At 45.2% G+C, this 24,673-nt stretch overlaps 1 protein-coding gene across 1 annotated transcript in view; it reads right to left on the bottom strand.

The window, feature by feature from the left end:
- Positions 1-24,673, bottom strand: part of SCN8A (sodium voltage-gated channel alpha subunit 8) — a 113,650-nt gene that overhangs the window by 20,048 nt on the left and 68,929 nt on the right. Inside the window, exons 13-19 of the mRNA XM_082850585.1 lie at positions 20,596-20,834; positions 14,255-14,428; positions 11,804-12,160; positions 8,489-8,959; positions 7,836-7,953; positions 7,154-7,308; positions 4,055-4,228 (exon numbers count right to left, since the gene is read on the bottom strand). Of these exons, the coding sequence (XP_082706711.1) occupies positions 4,055-4,228; positions 7,154-7,308; positions 7,836-7,953; positions 8,489-8,959; positions 11,804-12,160; positions 14,255-14,428; positions 20,596-20,834 (1,688 nt within the window). The remainder of the gene's footprint in view (positions 1-4,054; positions 4,229-7,153; positions 7,309-7,835; positions 7,954-8,488; positions 8,960-11,803; positions 12,161-14,254; positions 14,429-20,595; positions 20,835-24,673) is intronic.

The following is a 24,673-nucleotide window of genomic DNA, read 5'->3' as shown; positions in this document are numbered from 1 at the left end:
TCTTTCCTTTATATTGCACCACAAATTCTGGGATCGGTTAAGATGTTTCCATCAACAATTCTTAAATTCTCTCTACTGGGAAGTGGTGATTACAGATCGGCTTGGCCTAAACTGGCATTTTAAAGCAACAATCCATAACTTAGTTTCATTTGTTGCTTTTTATCTCTAGCTGAGGGATTTACTTCTTTGATTCTGTATCTCTGAACTGTAAAAAAAAAAAAAAAAAGTTGCTTTAAAGGAAGATATTTATAATTAAGCAGCAGGGGTAGAAGTAGCAGGTCAGTGACCCTGGTGAGGGTCACGGATGAGCAGGCTCAAAGGTTTCAGTTTTTCAAAGGGTTGTGAACCTTCAACGATGCCTGTCCTCGCAGCCCATTAGTGCAGGTCTCTCCTCTAGAGTCCTGGGCTGTATCCGAAGCAAATCTGGAATGAAATGCTGCCCTATTAGGCCACTCATGCTCTTTGAAGGGCAGATGGCTCAGAGGTCAATTTCTGTTCAAAACAAGGGCCTCCAAATCCTTATCTAGAACACAGTAGTACCAACCAACCATCTTCCCTCCATCCGTCGTTAACAGTAAGACTCTCCATGGAGGTGTCTTTTGCCTACTATTGCCAAGTGCAGCCAACTCTTAACCCCAAAGAATCTATAGGTACATCTGAAGGTAAGTTACCTCAACCAAATACATGAGTTCAAAATACCTGAGTCAACTTCATCCTGTGAAACTATGCCAGGTAAAGACTGCAAAAAACTAAGTTTCACACAAGACAAGACAACCCAAGTTCTTCTCGGGGCGGGGGGCGGTGCGTAATTTGTCTGATAATAAATAGGCCTGCCTAAAGTGGGGGGAAGGGTGGAGGAGGTACAGAGGCCAATTCAGAGGCTGGCTCTAAATGGTGCGGAGAGAGAGTCTGCCGCTCAACTCATCAATCTGGCCAAGATCGCCCAAGACAGGACCAGCAAGCATCCTATCTGGGTTATTCCTAAACAGTTAGGGGCAATTTTATAATCTGCTGAGTCTCCATGTTAAACTCTCACTGGACATAATCAGAACATTGTTTAGAATTAAGGAAAGAATCAAACCTGAAAAAAAAAAAAAAGGAGTTGAGGGCAAGTCAAAATCCAGGGTATCTGTGGCTTCAGGCATTGAAAAAAAAGGGAGAGACACTGGGTGGCTTTTTCAAAATGATGTGAACATTTCCAAATGGAGAATGGTTTCAGTAGTCTGAATTCAGGATGAGGTGAATGGTCTCCGCAAGTTCCCATCCCTGGAACCGATATGCTGGCTAATCTCTGGATCTGATGTGGTAAATTTCCCTGGGAAAAGATGACAAAATTCTTTTCCAGGACAAGATCTCCAGTGCAGCCAGGGACCTGGGCAAAAGAAAATGGTGTCTCTGTTTGGGAATTCGCCTGGCTTACAAACACAGCGAGTTAACCTTGGAAGCTGTCTAGATCATCCCCATGATCCTAAAGAGTGCTCTGAGCAGCTGTAAAGGGCAACAAGGAAGAATGAAAATCCATTAGGGAAACAAACATGGTGATGAATAACAGATTCAGATATCAAGCCACCGGTGGATGAAATGGGAGGAAGAGAGTCTCAGAGATGCTCCGAAATGAGGACCTAAAATTTACACCTGCTGGATGTTCTAAAATGCCAAAGGCACTAGACACTTTGTCCAAAAGGACAGCAAAAACTGACAGTTCCCCATGTCCAGGTGTCAGTCTAAGCCTTATTCTCCGCCCACAGCTCAAAAGTGGCCAACAGTGCAGCCACGGCATGGACTGGGGCTCCCCCCGCCCCCAGCACACTCTGCTTCACACTGGTTATTTGTGTACGTGTCCCATCTTTTCAGTCCTTTGAGAGACGTGACCTCGTCTTCTGCTCTCTGTATCCCCCCACGATACCTGGCAGGAGGCTTTGTGTTGCGGATGCTCCGTAGACATGAGACATGAAGAATGGATGCACTGCTCTGTCCCAGAGAAAACAGAAGGAAGGTCCTGGGAAAGCCCTGTTCCCGGGATGCTGGATTTCCACAGCCTGGAATCAGGTCAGAGTGGCCCTGCAAGCCAGTGTGAGCTTCCCAGGGGCCGGGACTCCGCCTGCCTGTCCCGTGACGCCCTATGGCTTCTGGGACAATTCCACACGGAGAATGGTGTTTCATTTATGTCTGTCTACTAGTCACTGGTCCAGAGGTATTCTCAGGAGCCAGTGTCAGGTCTCATGGCAATGTAAGAATCCAGCAACTCCCCAAAGCTAGGGGGAAATAAGGATTATTGTCAGTTGGCTACGTGCCTTTCTCATGTTTTTTGTTTCCCTGCCACCTAGTATAAAAAGTACTAAAGATATTTGCTAAATAAATAAATGGTGACATGCAGAATCGTTAATGCTTTTAGCAGCTTATTTGGGTACCAGAGGAATGTGGGATACTTGATTGATACTCACAAATTCTGGGGTTGCCCACCCCAGAGAGAAGAGGAATAGAGTAGTAGAGGTTAGGGTGAACAGGAGGCAGGTCATGGTAGGGAAGATCTGTTTCTGAATCACAGCTTTCCTAGGGCTGTTGGAAGTGTGGTAGTGGATGTATCTACCCGAGTTCTTGGAAGGTCCAGAAGATGAGGGGCTTCTAGGATTCCCACGGGTGTCCCACCTGATTCTAAGTGGTCCTGAGGAGTTACAGTGAAATGAAGACTCCAGAGCACTTCCCCTGTTCTGTAGAAAGCAAGTTGGCCCAGTGTCACTTTAGTACTCTGGGCCTTATCCCAAGCCCACTCCTTAGCTCCTAGAACTCACGCTTTCCGTCTGTGGGAGGTAGAGTCCCTTCCATCCAAGGTTGCTGAAACCTCTGGCTAGGAGGCTCTCTTGCTGGCAGCTCTGGGGCGATACCTCTCCGGTTCACTCGGACGGCAGACAGTGACCCCCTCACTTCATTTAGGGATCTTCCCGAAGGCTTGCTTTTTGAAATGGGGAATGTAGATAGGAGCATAGTGACAGCTCTTGGAAGGAGTCATTAAACCATGGAAGTTGCAGATGCCGTGTTGGGAAAGGAGTGCATTAACAGAGCAGAACGCCAGGTGCCCGTTACTTCCCTGCTGCTCTATGCTAGATCCCGGAGGCACTCTACACGTAGTTCACCATACAGCCACTGAAACCCATATTCTGAATGTATCAACCCAGCCGCCAAGCACGCCACTTTCTTGGCGCTTCTCAGCCCCCAGAAGGAAGTGAAGTTTCCCTGGGCCCTGCTCCTGAAATTCCCATTCACTCCCATTCAAATGCCGATTTGGCTGAAAGAAAAAAAGCTGTAGTGATTAGACAGAATAAGAAACACTCATCATGGTTAGAAAACCCAATAAGGAACAAGTCGTGGTGGGGTGAGAAATAGTGTCCGGTGACGCAGCTTCCACCCTGAAAAACAACATGGCAGGCGAAGGCCGCTGAGCTGCGGAGATGCTCTCAAAACCTGGAGGAAAAAGGATTTCTTAAAGAGTTTGATCACCTCTGTGGAAATGCGACGTGTGGGAAGAGGGGGGGCTTTGTTTCGGGGTGACTCCTCCTCGCCCTGACAGTCTGACTTGTTCAGATGAGTCTAGTATGAAGACTTGAGGTGGATGGGAGTGTCCCCGGGGACGGTCGGCAAGAGAGTCTACTTAGATCCCACCACCACCTCCGTCCCAGCAGCACCCACCTCGTCCTCTAAGCCCTCTCCTGGCGGCAGGAGGAGGACGTCACACTGGCTTGGGGGACACAATCCTCCTGTTCCCAGCCTAATAACAAGGCTCTGACACCAATGATTCTGCCCAATCCTAACCTCTGAAACTTCTAGGCCAAACCACCAGAGTAAAGAGCTGCTGAGTTAGTCCCTGGAGCAAACGCAGGACTTCAGAGTCCCCTTCCAAAGTTACGATCTGAGTGCTCCAAAAGGAGCTGTAGTGCCCTATCTACATCTTGTCCTACACCCTGGGCCCCAGGCAACTCCAGCCATTAGAGGAAGGACAGTCCCTGTTTTTGCTTTCCTGTTGGCATGGGTGGGAAGTAGAAAGCAGGACACGTACAGCCACGATGAGGAAGTCCAGCCAGCACCAGGCATTGGTGAAGAACTTGACGAAGCCGTAGGCTATCCACTTGAGCAGCATCTCCAGGATGAAGATATAGGTGAAGACTTTGTCAGCGTACTCCAGGATGGTACGAATGGTCTTTCTCTGCTCAATGTAGATGTCCTCGAAGGCCTGGAAGAGAGGCAGCAGCTGCCTATAGTGCCTAAAGGGAAACAAGCAGCACGGAGGTACTGCCCCCCTCCGCAGCCCTCCCACCTGCGGTGGCCCGTCATCAGCTCCCTGTCTCTTTCTCTCTATCCCCTGCTACACACGGCTTTTCTCTTTAAAAAAGCGTTCTTGAGATGTAATTCACATACCTCACAATTCAGCTATTTAAAGTGTACAATGCAATAGCTCTTAATACGATTCAGAGTCGTACATCCGTCACCACAATTGGAGAATATTTTCATTACCCCCCAAAGAAACCCCACACCTCTAGCTGTCACCCTCTAGTCTCCCAATCTCCCCCTAGTCCTGGCAACCACTCATCTATCTTCTATCTCCACAGGTCTAATCCCTCCGGACATTTCGTATAAATGGAATCGTATAATATGCGGTCCTTGGCGACTGGCTTCTTTAACTTAAAATAATGTTTTCAAAGTTCATCCATATGGCAGCACCCTCAGCACTGCATTTTTCTTTTTATCGATGAATAATGTTCTAGTTACGGCTATACCAACATTCTGTTTATCCTTCATCAGTTGGTGGACATATGTGTTGTTTTTACTTTTTGGCTGTTGTGAATAATGCTGCTATGAACATTTGTGTACACGTTTTCATGTGGACATGTTTTTATTCCCCTTGGGTATATACCTAGGAGTGGAATGGCTGGGTCATTGGTAACTCAAGTTTAATTTTTTTGAGGAATTGCCGAACTGCTTTCCAAAGCGGCTGGACCAGTCTACGTTCCCACCAGCAGTAGATGAGGGGTCCAATTCCCCCACATCCTTGTTAACACTTTATATAATTTATAGGACAAAAACTTTTCTCCCTTCAGCCCCTGACACCAGACACAGGTGGAGAGTTACAGGACTGGAAGACACCGGGTGAAGAGAATCTCAACACTCCTTTCTTTCTCTGGAACTCCCAAACGAGGGGATGAGCCTCTGTCACGTGAAGGTCTGAGCACTCGTGCGTGCAGGGGGGTGGACTGCAGAAGCTCTGTGCTGTGGGGAGGGAATCCCTGAAGCGTGGGAAAAAAAGAAACCTGGAGGTGGACAAAGGGTCCTGTGCCCTGCAGTGGAGGAGCCTGCTCTGAACAGTCCCAGAAGGAAGGACAGAGCCAGGCTGCCCGCAGACTCTCCTTCCCAAATGGAGGCACATGGACATCCAGGTTCACTGCTGGGCAGTGGGGACAGAAATCATGGGTCCACAGTCCTCAGGGTCTGGTACAAGTCAATCCCCTCCGCTCAGTGGAAAAGCTATAGCTTCCACGTCACGTTTCCCCTTAGCTCCACCTGTAGAGACCCATTCTAGAACCCAACATGTGTGAGCTGAGACTGTTCATCCTGTCACTGGGGGCTCTGATCCCCCTCTGAGACCTCCTCACAACCACATTCTAGTCTTTTCCTGGACATTTTAGCTGTGGCTTCACTTGACTTGAGTCTCATGCTACTACTGCACAGGGTCTTCATGTCCTGAGCCTGGTCTCCCCCGCTTTCTTCACCTTTGATAAATAAAGACTGTCACAGGTAGCAGTGAAGAAGGTTCAATACATTCGTTTCACTGCTGCTTCTACTCTTTTGCGTAGAGACGGGGGAAGAGAAGAATCAAAGGGCGAGGCATGCCCTCTCTTATTTTGGGTTTTCATTTACTAGATTTGAAGAATAATGATGACAACAGTAATAAAAGACCTTCCTCAATCCCTGGCCTGAGTCTGATCCTTTCTCAAGGGCAGGGCCTGCGCCGTCCTCTTGGGGCCTCCACAGGCCTCAGGAGGTGCTGAGTGGATGCCTGTTGGTGCAATAAACAGCCCGGGGGCAGGCAGGATGGTCTGGCTCCCCTTCACTAGGGATGGAGGCTTTTTCGTCTCCTGCTCTAGTCCTGAGGCTTTCCTGCATTGCTCACCACCCCCCGCAACTCCCCACTGTTCACCGTCATCTTCACGCTCGGGCTCTCCTTCACCACACGTCACTTCCTGTCTCGGCTTCTCCTATTCTCCTACCTCACAAGTCAGAGAAACTTCTCGAGTCACTGGGGGTTCTTTAACACTACATTTGGGGCTTCTCTCTTCTCTCTTGTTATTTTTTGCTTCCAGATTAGGCTCTAATTCCACACCTACATGAATGTGCCCACCTTCTTTAAGAGCATTTCAAAATCCAGCATTATTTACTTTTCCCTTAATTAAAAGAAGGAAAATGTGTTGTGTCTCTAGTTCCTGCTGTCTTTGAATCTACTCAACTAGGAAGCAGCTCCCTCACAGCAGACCCTGTGCAGATCTCCTCAGTTATAATCCTGCTAAAAAATGAAAGTAAACACCAAGATAATTAGTCCTAGTAGGGGAGGAACCTGTGTGTTCAGTGCCCTGTGTGCCTCACTGACTAATGAGAAGCAGGTACAACCACATGAATATAAATGACCTTCGTATCAGAGATCTGACTCCTAATATCTGCTAAGGCCATGGGCTCTCCAAGTCCAGCAGCGTATGACGGGAGAGGGGGTGGAGGGGTACCACCTCCCTCCTACCTTGGGCAACTGAAAAGTCAAGAACTAGTGATTCAGGGTATTAGGCGAGAAAGGGAAGCTCATCTTAGGAAGTTGTTTTGAATGGCGCAAACTAAGCAGTGAAGATACTTGGTAACCTGTATTCTCTGCCTGATGAAAAGGGGCTCCTAGGCTTCAGAGGGATCGTGCTGGGTCTAAAGATGAAGATTTGGACAAGTCTGAATTCGAATCCCAAAGGCTCAAAACACCAGCTCGAAGCACGTCCGTAGATCATTATTCTTGGGCCTACAGTCAAGCTGTGTTCTCAGAGAAACTGGGCTTGGGCCCATCCAGTCCTTCCTGCTCTACCCCTTCTCCAGCCAATCCCCCATGGTTCTCTCCCCCGGACCTCACCAGGGCGCCACTGCTGAGCAGAATCATGAAGATGATGAAGGTCTCAAACCAATTGTGCTCCACAATGAGGAAGCAGGTTTTCCGCAGGATCCACCAAGACTTGCCCAGCCCTTCCTCAATGTTGACCTGGCAGCACTTGAATCTCTGGACACAACCTGGCACCAGCGGGAGAGGCAGGTCAGACTGTGGGACGTGCCCCGCCCAGATGTGCCCTCTCCTCCTTCTCCCAGGCCCCACCAGGTGCTGCCCCACCACACAGCCAGGAGTTCAGGGGCTGAATCAGAAGGTCTGACTCAGAAGTGGAGAGGGTGGCAGGGCTGAGGCTATGCTGCCAGGCTACCAGGGCAAGGCCCTCTGGCGCTGGGAAGATGTCCTATAAAGAAGCAGTGAGAGGGAGGAGAAAAGGGTAGTCAGGAGGCGGGCACGGCCACGACAGGAGAGGCCTTTCTAATGGAAGTTTGGGGCTGACGTCAAGAAAAAAGGACAAAGAAAAGCCTGAGAGTAAAAACTTGTGATAGCTAAGACTCAAACAGGCAAAACAGTAGCAACCTCCCTCCAAATGATGAGGCGGGGTGAAGACAGCCATCGAGCCCCCTCCCCAGCCAACCACTGACCCTGGCAGAGATGTGTCTGCGAGCAGTGCAAGTGCTACAGGCCATCCCCTCTCCTGGCCCCCTTTCACCTTCTGTGAAACAGGCATCTGGATCCAAGTATTCCTCAGGCTGTTCCACAGGGACTTCTTCTACTTCTGGTTTGATATCAATGGTGCTGCCTTCAGAGGAGCTAGTGTCATCCAGTTTCTAGATACACAAGGAAAAGGGAGAGAAGCAACACTGCAGCAACACGTCCACTCTACACTGACGACGCTACCTTGGTACAGATGATGTACCGGATACAATCCTTGTGGCAAACCCATGATCGTCCAGTTCATCACAGGCAAACGACTACCACAGCGCCCTCAAAACTTCTGTCAGGATGGGGTACAACATTAAAGCCCACTCACAGGTGACAGTGATCTACCCTAAGCAGAAGGTGGGCTATAGACTGGTCTCAGTGATACAGCTCAGACAGATTAATGGCAGGGAAGTACTTGACGGTCTTCTCCAGCCTCTGGATCCAGGTGATCCAGAAGCAATGGAGACAGATCTGGGAACATCTCAGGACTCTAGCTCATCTAGAATAACAACGGGGGGTGGGTAGGGTTGGTTCTCAAAGTTGAGAGTCGGCTCTTCCAGAATCTCTCTGCCAGACCCAGAGCTGAACCGACGCCTTGGGGCTGACAGAGCCGTCTGTTCTCACATAGGATCAAGACTGGTTTCTAGGCTAGGACCTTACATCTTTGCTGCCTTCAGGATCCGACTCGCTGCTAACGTCCTCGGTGTTGAGGTTCTCAAAATCAGACTCGCCTACCGCGATGGGCACTCTCACGGTCAGGTTGGGATTGTTGATGAAGGACATGTGGTCCTCGTCGATGATGTACTTCTCCACGCTGCTGCCAATGCCGCTGGTTGTGCCATTGCCATTCTTCTGGAAGTCACCGTTCCGGTGGATGTCGGCGCCAGTGTGGTTGGCGATACAGTTGGCCTTCTTTTCGTACAGCTCGTCCAGAGGTTTCACCTCGTCGGCCTCGCGCTGCTTGAAGTGGGCCTGCATGAAGGCGTGCACTTTCAGTTTGGTCCAGGCCACGCCCTTCTTGATCCGGATAACTGAGATTTGTAGGTTGTTCATTTCCCCATCATCATCTGTGGCTGCCAAGTTGTCAGCACTGAAGGAGCTCAGGAGCAAGGCCAGAAACAGGTTCAGCACCTGGACCAGGAGCATTAGGAAAAAGGAGAGTGAATGTAGAATGGTATTGGGTAAGGGCATCCACTAAACTAGGGTTGCAAACTGGGAGCCCACAGACTTATGTGAAAGACTCAGGAGTTTCTATTGTGTTTCACTTGACCCACGTAGTGTTTTAAATGTCACTAGGTGGGCATTTGGTTTGGTTTTGGTTGTAATACAAGGAGTTTAGTACCCCTTTTCTTGGTTCTTTTGTAGTGTTATATACATATATATGTACTTCAAAACATACTGCTCTTCTTATAATCTGAGAAAGCAAAGGCTGTATCCATTTTGGGAGAAAATTCCCCCAAAATAAAAACAAAAAGGTGGGCATGGATTATTGGGGAGGATCAAAGAATGCATAGATGCCATGTGTTCATGAGCAGCAGATGTCCTGGAGGACCCAGGTTAGAAAAAAAGTAGGCTTGGAGAGCCAGACTCTCATACCACAGATCTAGAAGGTGGAACGGTAATATATTTGATGTCACCCTATTTTAAGAATTAATTTTCTTTGTTTTCCTAACATTTATCAAAATTAAGTAGCTCTAGCAAGACAGTGATGGTGACTTTTGTGTTCTATCATATATCGAAGTGTCAAGCCATCAGAAACAAGCTTTATTTATGTTGTCTTTTCCCCTATTTCACCACATTGGGCATTAAATTAATTATTTTTATTAAGACTTACTTTTGAAAAGTGGGAGAGATGTTCACTTCTTGATTTACACTTGGCCCTTACTTTGTCACACTTCTGAAGAAGAGTAAGGCATAGTTTTCGGTGGAGATAATCATATGTGCAGAGTGGGAGAAATGGAAACAATATGTGAACTACATGTATCATGATTACCGTGGCCATTTGCAGAATTACAAAGGGATATGGTCGGTAAAGTGCGGGTCAGTTGCAGAAGGCTTTGAAGGCCATGCTGAAAGATCTGAATTTTATTTAACTGGATTCACTACTGGTCCTTGAGCAAAGGAGTCACAGGTGATGACAGAGATTTGAGAAAGTCATTCCTACTAGCTACGTACAAGGGTTGGGGGTGTGGGGTGTGGGGGGGAACTAGGAATTAGGAGGTTGTTGCTTGCATGAATCGATGAGGGTCTGGATTAGGCTATAGTAACCTCAAACCTTAGCATGCAGAAGAATCTCCTGGGGTGGGATGCTTGTTAAAAACAAGCATTTCCTTGGCCTCACCTGAAAGATTCTGATTCAGTAGATCTGATGTAAGGCCTGGGACTCCGCCTCTTTTAATGAGTGAGACTCAGGTGATTGTGATGAAGGTGGTCTTCCTCACACTTTTAGAAATAACAGATGGGTTGTAGAAATGGAAAGGAAGGGGCAGATCTCAGAAATACTATGAAGAAAGATGTAGGTATAGAAATGCTAAGAAGAAAGACATATGAAAGACATCAGATATTTACTAGGAGTGGAGAGAAAAATCAGAAAGACTTATAGGTTACCAGAGACTACATGGGCAGAAGAACTGAGCCAAGGGGAACTGGGAAAGGTGTCATCAGAGGCAGAAATAATAGTGGATTCTGTCATGTGCTCAGGTATCTATAGCCAGTCATGGGGAGATGCCCCTGAGACAACTGAGAACAGGAGGCTAGAGAAATGGTAGGAGGTCAGGGCTGGTAATGTTGATCCCACTACAGACCAGTAGGCAGCAGTTGTATTCACTGAAGGAGTGGAAAGACCAGAGGAATCAGGACTGAGGGGAAGTTGGCTGGGCAAGGAGAACGCAAGTGATTAAGGAACATTACAGTGTCTATTTTTATAGGTCCAATGAAAGAACAGGGGGAGCATGGCTAGTTCAGAGGCTGGTGAGTAGGAACCCTCTCCTGGCATATGCTTCTCTGTGGCAGAAAAAGGAAGACCCCTACTGTGGATGCGCTCATAAGGGGTCACCTGAGTATGCCTTCTTCCAGCCCTCCTTGCTCTACACCTGCAAGCGGGCTTTGGCCTGACCTGAAAGGTGAGTGCTTCTCAAACTTTAGCATGCATGGGAATCACCTGGGGATCCTGTTAAACATGCAGATGCTAATTCAGTAGTTCTGGGGAGGGGTCTGAGATTCTGCGTCTCTAGGACACTCTCAAACGATCTCATTACTGCTGGTCCTCAGATGACACTTTGAGAAACAAGGTGTGAAGTCTCTGTTGGGGAATGTTCTATATACAGAGGCAGAAGACAGCAGGCGGACAGATCAGAGTGAAGCAAGAAATTGATCTGCAACTTCTACAAATTAGATAAAATCCTGGGATGGTTTAGATCCGTGGTTCTCAATGGAGGGCGATTTTGACCCCGAGGACAGTTGGCAACGTCTGAAGACATGTCTGGTTTTCACAGCTTGGGACGGGAGTCACTACCGGACAGTAAAGAGTAGAGGCCGGGATACTGTAAACACCCTACAACATGCAGGAAAGTTCCACAACAAGTAATGACCTAGCCCAAAAGATCAATATTGTCAAGGTCGGGAGATTCTTTTTTTTTTTTGTAGCAGAAAGAGCATAGACTTTGAAGTCAAGGATCTAATATAAGCCCTGACTCTTTATCAGCTGTGTGACTTTGGGAAAATGTCTTAACTTTGCTGAGTTTTGTTTCCACAACTATGAAAGAGGGTTGACAGATTGTGGGGCTCATGACCTAGGACGACTCTGAAAACAGCAGTCTCCTTTCCTTCACTTGTACCTTAGGGTTCTTCAGCCAAGAAACAATAAAGACCAACCCAGACATGGAAGGCAGTAGAAGCACTAAGCAGACTGGGCTTCTGGGTCAAGGGTAAGACGTTCAGAGCGAAGAACAAAGAGATCTACACGTTAGTACTAACCACCAAGTTGCCGATAACCATGACCATCATGAAGACGATGAGGCACATGGCCTGGCCGGCCACCTCCATGCAGTCCCACATGGTCTCGATCCACTCCCCGCACAACACTCGGAAGACGATGAGGAAAGAATGAAAAAAGTCATGCATGTGCCAGCGCGGGAGTTCACAGTCCTGGTTGATCTTGCAGACACACTCTTTGTAGCTCTTTCCAAAGAGTTGCATTCCCACCACGGCAAAGATGAAGACGATAATGGCCAGCACCAGGGTCAGGTTGCCCAGGGCACCCACTGAATTTCCAATAATCTTGATCAGCATGTTCAGGGTGGGCCAGGATTTGGCCAGTTTGAAGACTCGGAGCTATGGGGAAAAAAAAAACCCAAACAAAACCCAAGTGAAACTCAATTCATTTATTCTTACCACATGGCTACAATAAAAACATATGAAATTACTAAGATCATCTTAACATTTATCGAGCACCCTTGGGAAATCCCCAGGACTTTCTAACAGTATCTTAGACGAAAATGAGAGAAACTGAGGCAAAGATGAAGGAAAACAGATTAACTGCACAGGAAGTGAAAGATTTAGAACTAAGAACCAAGAATACTGCCTCTAGTCCCCTGAATTAGTCTCTGGGTCAATCTACCTTTTAAAAATCCATATACCTGAAATAATCCTTTTCCCACTGATATTCCTCTGACTTCTCAAGGGTCATATCAAGGAAAATGTGATTTGTAGTGAACCAGAAGGTCAGTTGGGTAAGGACGGTGAAAATAAATCATCTGTCTCTTCAAAAAAGCAAGCAGTTAAAAATTCTACATACCTCTCTTTTTGCTTGCCAATAAATAATCAATCGCTGATATGAAACTTCGTGACATGCTTGGAATAACTTGGAGGAAAACCACAACCTCCAAGTAGGGGAAGTTCCAATATGTCAAATAGCTTATGAAAAGGGACTATACTGATATTAATTCAGAGGACAGAACTTTTGGTATCTGTCAATCACGAGATTTCTGTATTCTGTAATGAATGATTACAAGGTCTTGGCTAATAGCCTGAGAATTATAATGCATGAAGCCCATGAGCAGAGATCGTCATCATATGTCTTAAGTTAATAACTAACACGTGATGTAATAAGAATTCTGGTAGAAGGCAACAGCACTGATGAGGACTTTTTTTTTCCTATTTAAAACTTCAGTCTTCATACATTGTTAGTGGGACTGTAATTTGATGTAACCCTTGAGGAGGGAAATCTGGCATTACGTGGCAAAACTATCTGCAGATCTATCTCTGAGCAAGCAATTGCACTTCTAGAAGGTTAAACTTATTGTATTTAGGTTAATGGTGTATGGTAAATATTTGTACTATCCTTTGATATAAAAATAAACCTCAATAAATCTAAAAAAAAAAAAGAAAACTTGAATCGTATCTGAGAGTTCCAAGATTTACCAGATGTGGCTCTGTGCACACGCTGGGTCTCTCATATTTTTTCCCTATTCTGACTGGCTTTTAATTTATCAAGAGTATTAGTGGCAAGGCTTCTATCTCTTAATTCTTCATCTTATCTTCTAGAAAATAAGAAGTATTCTCAAAAAGTCTACTGTGGGCTGGATCCTAACCAAAGACCAGTAAGCAGAGGTTCCAGAAACTTGACAAATATTTGTGACTTGGATTCAATGAGATTTCTGTCTTATAAACAGTTTCACTCTAATCCAATTCTATTTCTTAGATATGCTGAATATCCTGAAATCTTTTCAGTTGCAAGTGCTTAGGTATCTTCCCAATAAGGAGCTGCTTTGTCTGATGCTTTGTCTGAGTGGGATATCCCCATGATAACTCAGCTGCTCAAGCGACTTAATCAGGACATCACTTATGCCTATGCATATGGGAAGCTACTTCGAGGATATCATTAACTATTCTTTCAGAGGCATTTTAGTAATTTGAACACTAACTTCTTCAAATACATTTGAAAAATCTTTCTTAGCTAATGATGGATGTTCAACTACTAATTTCAATATAACTTTAAAAAACATTACTTTATTCTCATATTTTGGAAGGGGTCACCATGATAGAAGAAGAGTGGAGCCACCTTTGAAAAAGAAGAAATTCTTGCCACTTCAGGGAGATGTTCAGATAAAGAAAGAGGCTCACTAGCAAATCCAAATTGGACCTCAGAATAGCCCTTGGGAATCCTTCTTCTTTGTCTTTTAGATTAACCATTATTTTCTGAGGAACTTCATAAAGTTGATTTCTGTTTGTTGACTGATTTTAACGACTACTTTCTATATTAGGTAGTTAGCAGAAAAGTTTTCAATATTTTAGTTGCTAAGCCAATAAACAGCCAATGAAATATAGCTAAAGATTTAAAAAAATCATCAGATTATCTTATGCAAAACTCTTTCTAGTAGCTGCAAGATAGGAAATATAAAAAGAAATTGGAGAAATATGGAATACCAATCGGAAAGATCGCAGCACCGAAAGCCCCTCCACGTCTGCTAGACTCAGTTCCATTAAACTGAGGGAGACAATAAATCCATCAAAAATGTTCCAACCTTCTTGGAAATAATAGTAGGGATCCATGGCTATGAGCTTCAGGAACATTTCCGCTGTGAAAATTCCAGTGAAAACCTAAAGAGGGGAAGGCAGGGGTAAGAAAAAAGAAATAATAAAAAGAAAACGCCTTTATCATTATCTTTGAATATGGCACGTCCAAGAAGCCACAAGCACCAGCCTTGGCTAAATTCTGCATCTGAGGCCGACAATACCTGGATGTCCCCTGACCATGCCACATGATGCAGGAAAGTCTTCTTATGTTCCTCTTTTTTTTTTTTTTTTTTTTTTTTTTGCGGTACGCGGGCCTCTCACTGTTGTGGCCTCTCCCGTTGCGGAGCACAGGCTCCGGACGCGCAGGCTCAGCGGCCATGGCTCACGGGCCCAGCCGCTCCGCGACATGCGGGATCTTCCCGGACCGGGGCACGAACCCGCGTCCCCTGCATCGGCAGGCGGACTCTCAACCACTGCGCCACCAGGGAAGCCCTTATTTTCCTCTTGAATGAAGAGGAAATGTTCACATCTTTGTTGCCAGAACTACCCAATTCATATTGTTCAAACGTGCAGTTAAAAAATTATTCTAAGCAATTGAAAATATCACACAGGTGACTCCTAAAGGGTCAGCAGTCGTTTGAATGCGTATGCCACATTTGGGATGTTGGCCAAAAAAAAATCACTCGTGTTATAATTATATTTTAAAAATACAGTATTATTCCTGATTTGACATTATGTGCCTTCTCAAACGTCGACATCTACTGCAAGCCTTCTTATTTTAAATGGTAAAAGCAACAGAACATTGCTAAAAGTGTGAAAAATACAGGAGAAATGTTCACAGTCTCACCACCTCGCATACAACTATTATTTTAATGTACTCCTTTTCTTTTTTTTTCTTCAAATGCATATATATTTTGTCAGAGTTGTAAACCACAGACTACATAATATTTTAGCTTTACACTTATCTTGACTTATCACGACTCATTTCACGTATCACGTATTTTTCATTTAATCATGACTCCATTCATGTTGCAACACGGTCTTCCTAATTCTCACTGTTATTGCTTGTATAATATTCTATTGGGTAAATATATCCTCAAAGAATTTTCTTATTGTTGGAGACTCTGGTCCTTCCTTTTGATTTTTTCAATACGATAGTCAATAATGTAGTAATTATTTTAGATTTGGAGCTTACTGGGCACGAGAATGACACCTTCCCTGTGTTACTGACTCCCACTTTTCTGCCCTTCAGAGCACCTTGTGTTTCCAATGCTTTCTGTATCCTTCCCAAGGCCTTAGTAACATAACATGCAGGGAGAGAGTAAAGGCCCATGAACTCCAGTTTTGACAAGACCAATACCCTCATTCTAGCCTAAGCATGTAACATACGACTATGACTGAATATTCTATTTTTAGAGGAGAGGACTTTACACGCAGCAGATTTAAAATTCATAGTAAGTTAGTACTTGTAACCACTCCGTTACCAACTTTACATATGAAGGAGTTTGAGGAAAACTTTGGAGATATGGTCTGAGGACAGAATTAAAAATAGTGAAAAATACTTAAGATTACAGACACTGTTTTGAAACACACTGAGTTAATGTATAGCAATAAACAGAATGACTTGATGAAAACACAACAAAATGGATAAACGGGCTGGAAACTTTTGGGGTCCATATACGTTTCTATGGTTCCCCCACTTTGCTAAATTGAAGATGCAGCATTCTAAAACTGAAAGAAAATATTCCCTGAAGAGATCTGGTTAAGTTAAATCAAAGTTCATAGTGCAAGCTAAGCGTCTACAAATAGAATACCACTCTGCGTGAGGTCAGGAAAGTAGGGGCAGTGAATCAACTCCTGACACACACTTTACCCTTAGCATCAGCCCATCAAAGGTTTCTCTACATAGAAACATTAACCCACTTAACGCACACTAAGTAGAGACTGAATTTGCTGTCCCATTAGTTCTTGGTGAGCATACGGTAAGTGCTCAGTAACAAGCACGGGCTGACTGACCTCGGAATATCCATACTGTGGGAACTCTGGTTCCTGACAGAAGATCAATGACACAGTTATGTGGTGCTGCCTTTCAATGGGATGAAAGACTTCCAGGTGCCTGGTAGAAATGCCTGTGACAGAGGTCGGCACCCATGTTGTTTCAGCACATAGCGTGCTGCCCTTGTTTGGGGTTTGGGTGAAAATAAATTTGTAACTATTGGAAGGAATTAAATGGAGAAGAGTAGATTTAAGGTTATCCGTTTGATGCCATTCTTCTTGGCACTGTGATATGCTTCTTGAGGAGAAAAAGGAACTACAGGGATTTCCTCCGTGGTGCAGTGGTTAAGAATCCGCCTGCTAATGCAGGGGACACGGGTTCGAGCCCTGGTCCGGGAAGATCCCACATGCCGCGGAGCAACTAAGCCCGTGTGCCACAACTACTGAGCCTGAGCTCTAGAGCCCGGGAGCCACAACTACTGAGCCCGCGTGCCGCAACTACTGAAGCCTGCGCGCCTAGAGCCCATGCTCTGCAACAGAAGAAGCCACCACAATGAGAAGCCCGTGCACTGCAACGAAGGGTAGCCCCTGCTCTCCGCCAACTAGGGAAAGCCCACGTGCAGCAACAAAGACCTAACACAGCCAAACATAAATAAATAAATTAATTAATTTTTTTAAAAAAGGGAACTACAAGCAGCACATCAACTGTATATAAATGTCCCTCTTGTGAATGTCATCAAATATTCACCTAAGAATTTATGTTCTAGTGCAGCAGATCTCAAAGTGTAGTCGGGGATCCCTGAGGTCCCTAAGACCTCAATGGTCTTAGGAAGGAAGCAATGAGGATGTGTTGAAAGGATACAGAAGCCACCTTGAAGGGACTCCTACTGGCCAAATCAGGAATGGTTTAAACATCTAAGTACATGATAGTAATGGATTAAAATAAAACCCACTGAATAAGACTGAAAACTTTGAGTCCATACAGATATAAGTAAGTAAAGGAACAAATCAAAAGTTTAATGAAAAACAGGAAATTTAGATAGCTTCAAAGTGTCTTCCTCACAAACACTTATTAATTATAAATGGAAAAAGAGTAACTGTACAGGGGAGAAGCCTGGCAGAACCTCCTTAATCAAGCGATCAAGTGACCACAGGCAGAAATGGGACAAACGCAAATCACGCGCCACCTGGTAGATGTAATGCGAAGATGACAGTCTTGCTGTGCGACAGTCCTGCCAAAGCCCAGGAGAATGTACTTGTTTGTAAAGCACACTACGGTATTCGGGGGTGACAGGCTGTGTCAGCAACGTACTCTCAAAAAATAGTTTTTTACGCTGTACTTGAAACTTTTCTGTAAGATTAAGATTGTTTAAAAAACCACGTTATAAACTCACTGTTGTGTTCAAATGGTTACCAAAAACAGGCAAGGAAAGAATCATTACGTTTATCTACTAAACAATACAAAAGTCAAGTAGCTTCCCTGGGTTCACTTTCCTCTATAAAACATGGGGGTTGGATCGAATTATCTTTACTCTTCCTCCTATTATGAACATTTTTTTCTTATGGGGAGGATGGAAGAGGCAGGGATTGCCAATTTACAGAATGCTGTTCTCATCTTCCCTCAAAAACATCTATCTGCACGTTTGTGGACAAACACAACTCAATTCACTGTCCCAGCTGTGGGAAAAGCCTCACCGTCCAACCACGAGAGAAGGTCCTAGGGCTTCCCTGGTGGCGCGGTGGTTGGGAATCCGCCTGCCGATGCAGGGGACGCGGGTTCGTGCCCCGGTCCGGGAAGATCCCACATGCCGCAGAGCGGCTGGGCCCGTGAGCCATGGCCGCTGAGCCTGCGCGTCCGGAGCCTGTGCTCCGCGGCAGGAGGCGCCACGGCGGTGACAGGCCCGCGTACCGCAAAAAAAAAAAAGAGAGAAGGTCCTAGTCTATTTCACAAGCTAGTCCACCCATTTTTTGTTGTTGTTGTTCTCTTATTCTCAGGTTCAGTCAAAGGCTGTATCCAAATCTCCAAGCCTTTGAAAATCCTCCTACTGAACTACACTTATACAGTTTCTAGTACGGAGAGGACTTTTCACTAGTCCAAGTACTTCTGTATAGGTTCTCATTTTTTCCTCCCAACTACTGATTGACATGGTGTCATCCTCATTTTACAGATGTAAAACATTTCCGGACAGAAATCAATGGCTTATTTAAGGCTAATATGTCCAAAACAGAACTCCTGATTTTAAACTCCACCCCTGTTCCTTGCTCAGTCATCCCCATTTCCCCCTCCGTTACCAAACTTCCCCAATCTTGGCACCATTCCTGATTTCTTTCCCTCAACCCTCATGTCCAATTCACTGGCCAGTCCAAAGTATCCTGAACCATTCACTGTTCTCCATCCCCACTGCTAATCAGACACTACTTTTCCCTTGAAAACTCTGCCCCCGGAGTGCTTTCTCTTTGCAGAACTTGGTTCTGGTTGGCTTAGCTCAGGAAGTCCCTAAATATTAGCTGCTGACCTTCTCCTCTCTCCCTCGTCTTCAGTGATGATTCTGAGCAAAGTCTTCTGAATGCTCACCACTCTAATTTAGGTTTTCTTTTTTTTTGGGGGGGGGGGCGCTGTGCTGTGCAGCATGCGGGATCTTAGTTCCCCAACCAGGGATGGAACCCGTGCCCCCTGCAGTGGAAGCAGTGGTAGGGTGGAGTCTTAACCACCTGACTGCCAGGGAAGTCCACTCTAGATTTTCAAGAAGCGAAAAATAACGTTATTTGTTGGCCTGGTCTGAGGGCAATTCTGCTGGTAGTATGTGAAAAGGCCTCTCAAAATCCCTTGGAAATCAAGGACTGATTCTGTGCAAAGCAAGTAAAAGTAAAGACTTTGAGAAAAATGAAACACTGCAGGAAACACATCACTGCCACTACCATCAACAACAAAGTTGATCAAGTCATATCTCTCGTTACGTAACTATTGGCTAATAAAATAAAGCTTATATCGATATGATATTGTTGATTGGCTCAAAGTGCTGCCTGATGGCCAAGCCCCAGGGTCGGCCAATCACACAGCGAGCTACCTTCAGAGGCCTTTCAGAGACAGTTAACAGGTTTCCTGGATAGTCTATGAGGGTATCCTGTTCCAAGACTCTGGGTATTTCATTGAGCTGCACATTGCAGTAGTGAGTCGGAAGTGTGTCACTAACTCAGACATAAAGATTGGAAAGATTAGAGTATCACCTTGGATGTGTACTAGAGCACATCAGCTGTAAGGACTAACCAGTGTGTGTTTTCCAAATCAGCAGTCAAAATGATATTATAACACTTTAATAGTGTATTAGGACTTAAGGTAGAAACTCTGTGTATGTGTGTGTGTGTGTGTGTGTGTGTGTGTGTGTGAAAGAGAGAGAGAGAGAGAGATACCAGGCAGAGATCATGCACAAATTAAATGGTAACAACTAGATTTGACATGCCTATAGTGCAACTCCTAAGGAATAATGCAGCCAGATGACCTAGAGGATTCTTTCCAACTAACTCTTTACAGTCGATCAAAATTCAATCAACTCCTGATTTTTGTACTAAAGAAGTAAAACAGGAAATCCCCAAATTACAACTACTTGACTTCACGATACACGACATAATCTATTTTTTAAAAACTGCATACTTATCTTCTAAATAATATAAATTAATCACTTAAACCAACGCTAAAATAAATTTGGCACAGATCAACTAATGGTAGAAACTGGATGACACTCAGAAGTTGGACAGGAGGGGAAACCAGCCTAGAATTTAAAATTTCCCATGGACAGTCCCCATATGGATAATTAAGATATGACGGTGTGGGCAAACTTATCATTAGATTTAACGCCCTGAAAGAGCTCCCCTATTTTGTGGTGGTTGTTACTGAAGGTGGAAAAGGGGAAGCGGTTTGCTGGAGTAATGCAGGAATTAATGTGAGAAACAGAATGAGAAAGAAATCCACAAGTCTTTGGCTCAGGTTGCGGAAACCAACCCACTGTACCATGCCTCCCATTCTGCAACCAACAGCTCCTAAATGACGTCTTCAAAGTTCTGCAGAAAGAGGAAACAGCCAAGGGATCACAACAGTGAGCGGAAGCGGCGGGGCTGCGGCATATGTGGAAGCATTTGTCTTCCAATTAACTATTACTTTCTTTTCAACTAAACTCCAGCTTTCAGTCTCAGAAAAAAAATTTCTACAGGCAAAACCCGTTCAGATGGTCAAATCAGGAGGCCGTGCTCCATCTTACCAGATTTCCTACAGTCAAGACATGTTCGAACTGTGGCGTCATAGGATGGTGCTCCATTGCCATAAACAGCGTGTTCAGGACGATGCAGATGGTGATGGCCAAGTCCACAAAAGGGTCCATGACGATCAAGTTCACAATCTCTTTCAGCTTTATCCAGTAGGGGTGACACTCCCAGATGAGGAAAGTGTTGGCAAATTTATACCAGCACGGCGGGCACTTTCTCTGAGACTCTTCCAGCTCTGTAGTGAGTAGAGAACAAAGGTAGCCCCTCAGTCTTGGGAAGAAAACAAAAGGGTTGGACTTGGTGGGTATCACTGCTATTAACACAAGAAGGAAGGTGGCCAGGGAGTGCTGACTTTCCTGAGGGCTTCCCTCAGTTTTCCTTCTCTTGAAGGCAGAGAGGAGGCATGACCAGTGCCAGGTCACATCCCAGTTAACAAGGATCTAGTTATAAACAAAACGCAATCCACCCGTTTGGGAAGCATAGCAACCCTGGTTCAACTGGCTTCCACACTCACAAGAGTATGATCTCAGGCAAGGTACTGCGACCTCTACGCTTCCGTTGCCTCATCTAAAAGGGCACTGACTTGCAGGCTATGGGACTAAATGAATCCTATAACCCTCCTCCATTGCTTACAGATAGCACACAGCACAGGGCCTGGCACGAGGTAAGTCCTCAATAAACGGTAGATATTTTATTACACATGGTATCATTAAACTATTTATTATCAGAGAAGCAGTCAAAAGCACACACACTGAAGCCAGACATATACGGGCGTAACCAGCTCAGGCAGTTGCTAACTGTGGGCCCTTGAGTAAATTACTTCAGTTTGCTGCGACAATTAAATGAGCTAAAACATATATAAAGTGCCTCAGAACACCCCAGCATACAGCAAGTGCTATGAAAGCATTTGCTATTGTTGTTTATTTTCTTTACAGCAGAACCAGCATTGTCAACCAAGCCACCACGTGGACCGTCTGTCTTAGGTTCTCAAAGATGTATGAGTTCACAATGTGAGTTTGTAGTGCAGTCAGGAACAGAGGTTGCATTCCTTCCCCTTTGCTCCTTCCTTCCTCTTTCTCATCTCTGCTCTTCTCTCTTTCTCCTTCTCTTGCCCTTTCATCCTTTCCCACTCTCATCCTTTCTTTCTCTATCTTCTTCGTCTCCCCGTCCCTCAGTCTCTTTCTTCTTTCCTTTTTGTTTCTCTCTTCTTTTGTCTTCGTCTCTTTAGTCTATCCCTCTTTTAAAAGCAGGACCCATTTTTTCAAAGAAGATCTTATGTGACCCCCAATACGTATAATAGACAAACCAGGAGCTGCTCTAGTTCAGGCAGGAAGAGGAGCTTGGAGTCCAGGGCAATCCAAGTCTTCCTTCCCTGAGGTACTACCCCAGGGTCCTAGGACTCTGATAAACCCAGACTGACAATCACTGGACTCGATGAGCTCTGAGGTCGTTTACAAAGCAAAGACTAGAAAGGACAATTAGACACTAAAGGCGGAGAGCCATTCAGCTCCAACAATCTAGGCGCAAGGCCCTCGGTAACACAGCCCTCCTCAAAATTCAGTATGAAATATAATAGCCAGCATCACAGAAGTCCACGGACCTTGATCTGGAAGGATGTTCTTGAAGAGGGGTAACTTTGAAAACCCATCAGCATGATAACCCTTAGAGGCCAGGTCTTGGCTCTGTGGGGTTGGATATAACTGCATCCGCTACCACCCTGACCCCACTCAAATCCACTAACAAAATCAAGTCGTTCAGGGAATAGAAAGAAAGTTTCCCGACATTTCACGAAGAGCAAGATGGCTGCTTTACATCAGTCTACTCTCCCTTTTTCCAACCAGCCGGTTGGTGCCCATGGTGATGGCTTTATTTTAGATGGGGTGCTTTGGCTGGGCTTTTAATTGGCTCCCTGGTTGCTAAGAAAATGGTTGCCTTGGTTTTCCAGACTTAAGGGCCACAGTAAGCGACACGTGGGAGTCTGCGTGGGAAAGGAAGTCTGTGAAGAAAATTTGCTTTGGTTTCTTCCTCATAGAACTCCCTCCCTTCCCAAGGTAAATTTAGTCTTCTTCCCAAAAAAGAAAATTGAAAAGGTTCTCTTATTTCCATGAATTCTTATAGTACATATTTGGAAATCTGGTTCCGTTCCTTTTTTTATCTCCTCCTCTCTCCAAATGTCCGCTGTTCACCTGCACGTGGAGGTTGAAGCAGCGGACTGTTCACGTTTCTAACAGTTGACAACTGTAATGTTTTACAAGGAGCTAGGCTCCGAGTCCTTGCCAGACAGACAAGGGTAGGGTTTCCCTACCCTGTGGGGCACCAAAAAGGGATACTAGATATCTAGTATCCCTGCCATTTACTGAGAGGGGCAGATCCTCAGGATACTCGTTTCCGTTCCACAAAAACTAAGACAATGCGGAGCCTTAGGAGCGAGAAGAGATCAGTTAGGTGAATACGGAGGTTTATAAAGGGACGCACAGCTCTGCACACCGTGACTGGCCCTACACACCCACAACAGCAAAGTCTGGGCAAATGTGTTAACATATGGGGGTGAGATGTCCAAAAGTTTGTGAGGCTCCCCTTACTTTGCTCCTGGACGTTTTCAGAGAGAACCTTGGGGGCACTGGGAATTGTAGTCTCAACCTTGGGGGCACTGGGAATTGTAGTCTCAACCTTGGGGGCACTGGGAATTGTAGTCTCAACCTTGGGGGCACTGGGAATTGTAGTCTCAACCTTGGGGGCACTGGGAATTGTTTTCAGAGAGGGCCTCATGATTCCTCCAAGATGGTGGCCTTTGTAGACCAGGAGGTTTCTGAAGGCCAGGGCTTCTCCCAGGTCAATTCAACAACGTGCTAGGCACTGGGACTGCGTTGATGAACAAGAATCGCCACCCTCACAGAGCTTAGAGCCGCACCTGGAAAGGCAGACACCAGGTAAGTAATTGCACTGACACTTTTGAAACTGTTTCACCTGAGAATCAATAATGCTAAATACCATCACTGCTTCCTCATTCTTACTTCAACTCTCTCCCCTTCTCCCATAGCTTTACTGCTTTGAGGAGAAGTAAGACCACATGACTCTCTGCCGACACCCCATGCCCCGTCCTCTGAAATATCCCCAAAGCTTACGGCTCTGCTGATTGTGAATTCCACTGACTTTATTGGATCCTGGTGAGCATGCTTGCGCTAGGATAGGGGTGAGGCAGAGCAGGCAGGATTATCTCATTATTTGTAGGATTATCTCATTATTTACAGGATTCTGGAATTCTCCACTGTGGTTTCTAAACCATTAGATAAGAAGCCCGCTGCTCTGGATTAAAATAATGTCAGAGTTTCCTAACTGAAGGCTGAAAAGCAGAAACAAGTATTCATTCAGTGTTGGCTTTCCATGTTGTAGCAATTGTTAAATACAGAGGGAACAGTGGTTCAATAGGAACGGATCTTCCTTAACGTCCTTTAATTCTCTCACATCATTCAGCTCCAGCCATTCACTGTCCTTTGATTACAGCAGTTCTGTCTCATCAGCTTCAGCAAAGGGAGTCAAATCCTACTAAGCCCTCCGGAAGGAATCCTGGAGCCCCAGTACTCCTCCCCAGTTCCAAGCACAACAAGATTCAGTTCCGTACACATTTTTTGAGCATCTACTTTTGCCAGACCCTGCACTAGGCCACCGGGGTAACCAGTACATCACTGTTGCATTGAATGGATAGCTCTGCTCTGATGTTTTCACCAGGAATAAAATAGGCCTGTTGGAGGTTGTTCGTCTTTCTTTCTCAACTGCTACAGATACTCAGAGAAATCTTGTCTTGGTCTCCAAGTGAAGAATAAAATTTGCTAAGGTTCTTAAGCTAATATTGATATATCTTATCTTGGAATTCTTATGATCTGCAGTTACTTACCTGTTATCTCAAAGTATAAACTATAAAGCTCAAAGATGTTCTATCAGACAATGACCTCAATGGGAATTAAAGAAAACAGGACAAATGAGGCTGTTCAGGAGCTGAAAAGTAGTTAGTTCAGTGTTCTTTTTACGTGATACACCTCAAGATTAGTCTAGGCTTAGTCTAACTCCTTGCCC

This window comes from Leucopleurus acutus (genome assembly GCF_964270905.1).
Source record: "Leucopleurus acutus genome assembly, chromosome: 11".
In the NCBI taxonomy this organism is placed as follows: Eukaryota; Metazoa; Chordata; class Mammalia; order Artiodactyla; family Delphinidae; genus Leucopleurus; species Leucopleurus acutus.
Note: the sequence above shows the minus strand (reverse complement) of the source record. Positions and strands in the feature narration are given on the sequence as shown.